The sequence below is a fragment of the Limulus polyphemus genome, unplaced genomic scaffold (genome assembly GCF_000517525.1).
Source record: "Limulus polyphemus unplaced genomic scaffold, Limulus_polyphemus-2.1.2 Scaffold850, whole genome shotgun sequence".
NCBI classification, from domain to species: domain Eukaryota; kingdom Metazoa; phylum Arthropoda; class Merostomata; order Xiphosura; family Limulidae; genus Limulus; species Limulus polyphemus.
The window spans coordinates 189,274-193,189 of record NW_013666460.1 but is presented as its reverse complement, the minus strand read 5'-3'; the positions used below and the strand labels follow the sequence as shown (position 1 = coordinate 193,189).

The window sequence follows — 3,916 nt, the reverse complement described above, 5'->3', positions numbered from 1 at the left end:
TATTTACAAGAATTAAAACCACAATCACACATTTATAAAATTTAAACCCTCCCGGCAACTTTATACACTTAATTGCAGGCCAAAGTAAGGATTAAATTTTATAAATTTGTGATTGTGGTTTTAATTCTTGTAAATATTATAGCTATCGGGGATATGGCTATAATGAAAGTTTATAGATGTTGTGTCTATTCCATGGACATACAGAAACTGAACAAATAAATAGGGGGGGGGGGTAAACTTTTAACAAAGTAGGTATTGTTGGTTATTCCTGGAATTGCTATAAGAAGTATCCAAAACAAAATTCATGCTCCAATAAAAATAAAAAGTACACAAACAAGTAAAGTGATACTAATTGGATAGATTTTAAAATGATTTTTAATCCCTACTTTTAAAATCTATCGAACTAGTATCATTTTGTTTGTGTACTTTTTATTGCAGCATTTATTTTGTTTTGGGTACTTATAGCAATTCTATGAATAACCAACAATCCCTACTTTCTGTTAAAATTAATTATTTTTTCATATTTATGTTGGTACAACTGTTATCTAAGTTTGACTTTGAAGCAGATACTTGAAGAAGAGTTATTATGCTGCATAATGTTGCTGTTAAATAGTTTTAAAATTATTATACTAATACAAAATGGTTTATCAAGTTGAGTGCAGTATCAAATGACCTGAGATTGTCAGATCCTGAAAATGCCAATGCCTGTGAAACATGTTTCTTAGTCACTATTAATGTTGAACATATTATTTTAAGGGTTTGAAAAGTTTAGATATTGTTGGTTTGAGATGAAACACTCATACAAGATTATACTTATAGTGTTTGTTTATTTTATATTTTAATCTATGATTTTCTTTTATTCATTAATTAACAGTTTATTTTACTTTAGGTAATAGTTGCAGCTGAACTTCTAAAAAATGCTGATGAATTGGTTAAATGTAAGATCCACCCAACATCTATCATTAGTGGATACAGATTGGCCTGCAAGTAAGTGCAGTTACTGTAAATAAATATTTTTTATTGTTTGGAAGATGTTACTATGACTTTAAACAGGTTGGATTTGATTTAGTATGTACTATGTAAGTTCATTGTTAAATTTATCGTATGACTACTGTTGATGTTTTTAAGTTAAAGTTGGAATATCTCTACTCCATAGAGTTAGTGACAGGATTAATTAGGTAGGCAGAGTTTAGTTGCTAAGCACAATAAAGATTCTTGGCTCACCATTCTAGTTATTTGTTAAAGTTTATTTACAAGGGGCTAATACAAGATCAAAATGGTCTCATTCACAAGACATAAAATTAATGGCTTTGTTGAATTGTTTTTCTTGTAAAACAATAATCAGAACTAAATGTAACAATCATAGTAAAACATGATTATAAATTTGTTTTACGAGATAAACATATTTCAAAAATGCTAGAGGTTTCTTTTTGATGCTGTCTTTATTGATGAAAAAGTACATCTTGGAACTGCTTTGTATCAATACTAGTTTTAGTATTTTATAATGCTGTTAGGTGAAACTGCTCATATTTTCATACTTGTTAAGAAAAGTTGCATAGCATCAGTATTTTTGTTTCTTTTCTATATTTTATTTGCATATTTAATTTAAAATCACAAAGGCTTATGGTGTATGACAGAGATCTTACAGGTCCTAACTCACATTTCTCATAAGTTTAAAACTGGGAAAAAGTAACAAATTTAAATTTCTTTTTAACTTCTGGTTAAGGAAAGTTGACTTTAATATAAATATAAATTGGCAAAACTTGTGTCATATCAACTGTTTCTTTTTTTTACCACCTAGTACTATCAGTTTTAATTTATATTCTAGTTTCTGTGTCAAAATTCCACTTTGAGAAATTGTTGCTTGAAGACACTATTATTCAATGAAACTGACACATTGTGGCTTATATAATTTCATGAATGAACTGCTTTTTAATTACAATCTTGGTTTTATAAGAATGTCCTCAGTTAAAAATAGGTTCTTATCTTCAATAAAAAAAGTAGCTCATTTTCAAGATATATTAGTAATGCTTTTAAATTTTATTATTCATGAGTTTTGATGACATTTACTTAAGTTGTATGAGTAAGCAGGTTCAATACTTAGGTAGTATTTAAAAAAGGTATCTTAAAATAAAAACTTGAAGATATGAAAGGATTTTCTTACTCAAATCAGGGATTTTAATGATAAAGAATATTGCATGAGTATGATTGTACAGTGAAAAAAAATTACAAATGGTGTTAATGTTTTTTAATAACAGTGTCATACAACAAAACCTTGGAAATTTCACAACCTAAAAAATTGTAGAAATAATGGATCAAGTTGTATTAATTTTCATGCAGTTTGGTTAAGTGTATCCACAGAAGATATCAATGACATCCCTACAATCAGGAAACTTTTAAACAGTTTTTAAATTAGTTTTAAGAATTTTGTGGTAATATAAAACAATTGTAAAGGTAATGTGTAGTTAGTTATATCAAAATACTTGTATTAAAATGACAAATTTTTAAGTAGAAAAAAAAAGTGCTAAAGTATAAAATTCATATCTATTGTGTACGTAATTGTATGCTTTAGTTTCCTCTCAATGATGAAACATATTTCAGAGATATACCTTTGAAGAAACTCAAGGCAGACTCTGAGAGAGGATTTCTTATAGTTAATTTGTCTGAACCTTTGATTGTGCTGCTTTAAAAAAAAAGTTTCTCCCTTTCAGAGAAGCTTGTAAGTACATACAAGAAAACCTGACCATAAATGTGGATGAATTAGGTCGAGACTGTATTGTGAATGCTGCCAAGACATCGTTGTCATCAAAACTTATTGGATCGTATCTTTTTCATATTTTTATGGTCTTTTGTTGTTTATGTTTAATATAAAGTATGAATAGATACTTGTATCAATGTAAGATTACTCTAAATCCTTGAAATATTTTGAAGAAATAATAAATCAACACTTCAGAGGAGTAAACTTTACATAACACAGATCTAGTAGCATTACCTCAAGTCATAAATTTGGTAAGAATATTTCTGTATAACATCATCTTAAGAAAAGAAGCACCACTGCAAAGTATATGTAAATGTGATCTGATTTCAGGAAAGATGTTTTAAACTGTGGCTAACTTATGAAAACTTGAAATATTTTCTTTTTGGTGTGTATGGGAAAGGAATTGCAAGAAAGTTTCTTTTCATCTAGTGAAACTTACTAATATAAAATCAGGGTCTATTGTAATCTTAGACTCGTGGATGTTAACCCTCTTGCAATGGATAGGTCAAAGTACACATTATAACCTTTTAGAGTTACATTCAAAATTGAATCAACTTTTAATATTATAGGAGTTTTAAGTTCTTAATTTTATTATGAAATATATTAAAATATCCTTAATTTTCCCCTGATATGAAAATTTGTTCTCTAGGTCTTCTTCCTTCTCTAATTTATTTACCACCCCTCTTTGGAGTATGGAATGTAACATAGATTACTGTATTATATAGAAATTACTAATGGAGAAATTTGTGTATGGAGTCATAAACCAGAAAATCAGACCCACTTGCCACACTCGTATGCCACATCTTTTACAAGTTGCCATAATTCTCTCTGACATTTTATACTGCATCATTTATAACCAGTAGAAAGACAAAGTTTTAATCTGTCAAATTAATCTGTGGTGTTCAGATCGAGCAGCTAAGGTAATTAATTTAATCCCTTCTTGCATTAGTTAGACAGCCAGTTAATTACAACAGTTGTATGGCATTGTTTTGTTTTTTTGTGCATGTTATTATTCTGTTTAAGTAAAAAAAAAAAGTTTAATGTACTAGTACCATCATTAGAAATATAATAGGCTTAAATTTCATTAGCAAATGACAGAAAAAAAACGAGGAGATGCAAGTACCCTATTTCTTACTTGTGTGTGTGTGTGTGTGTGTG

General features: G+C 28.4%; 1 protein-coding gene across 1 annotated transcript in view; it reads left to right on the top strand.

The window, feature by feature from the left end:
* Positions 1–3,916, top strand: part of LOC106460867 (T-complex protein 1 subunit alpha-like) — a 29,423-nt gene that overhangs the window by 11,941 nt on the left and 13,566 nt on the right. The window contains exons 4-5 of the mRNA XM_013920617.2: positions 890–987; positions 2,712–2,822. Of these exons, the coding sequence (XP_013776071.1) occupies positions 890–987; positions 2,712–2,822 (209 nt within the window). The remainder of the gene's footprint in view (positions 1–889; positions 988–2,711; positions 2,823–3,916) is intronic.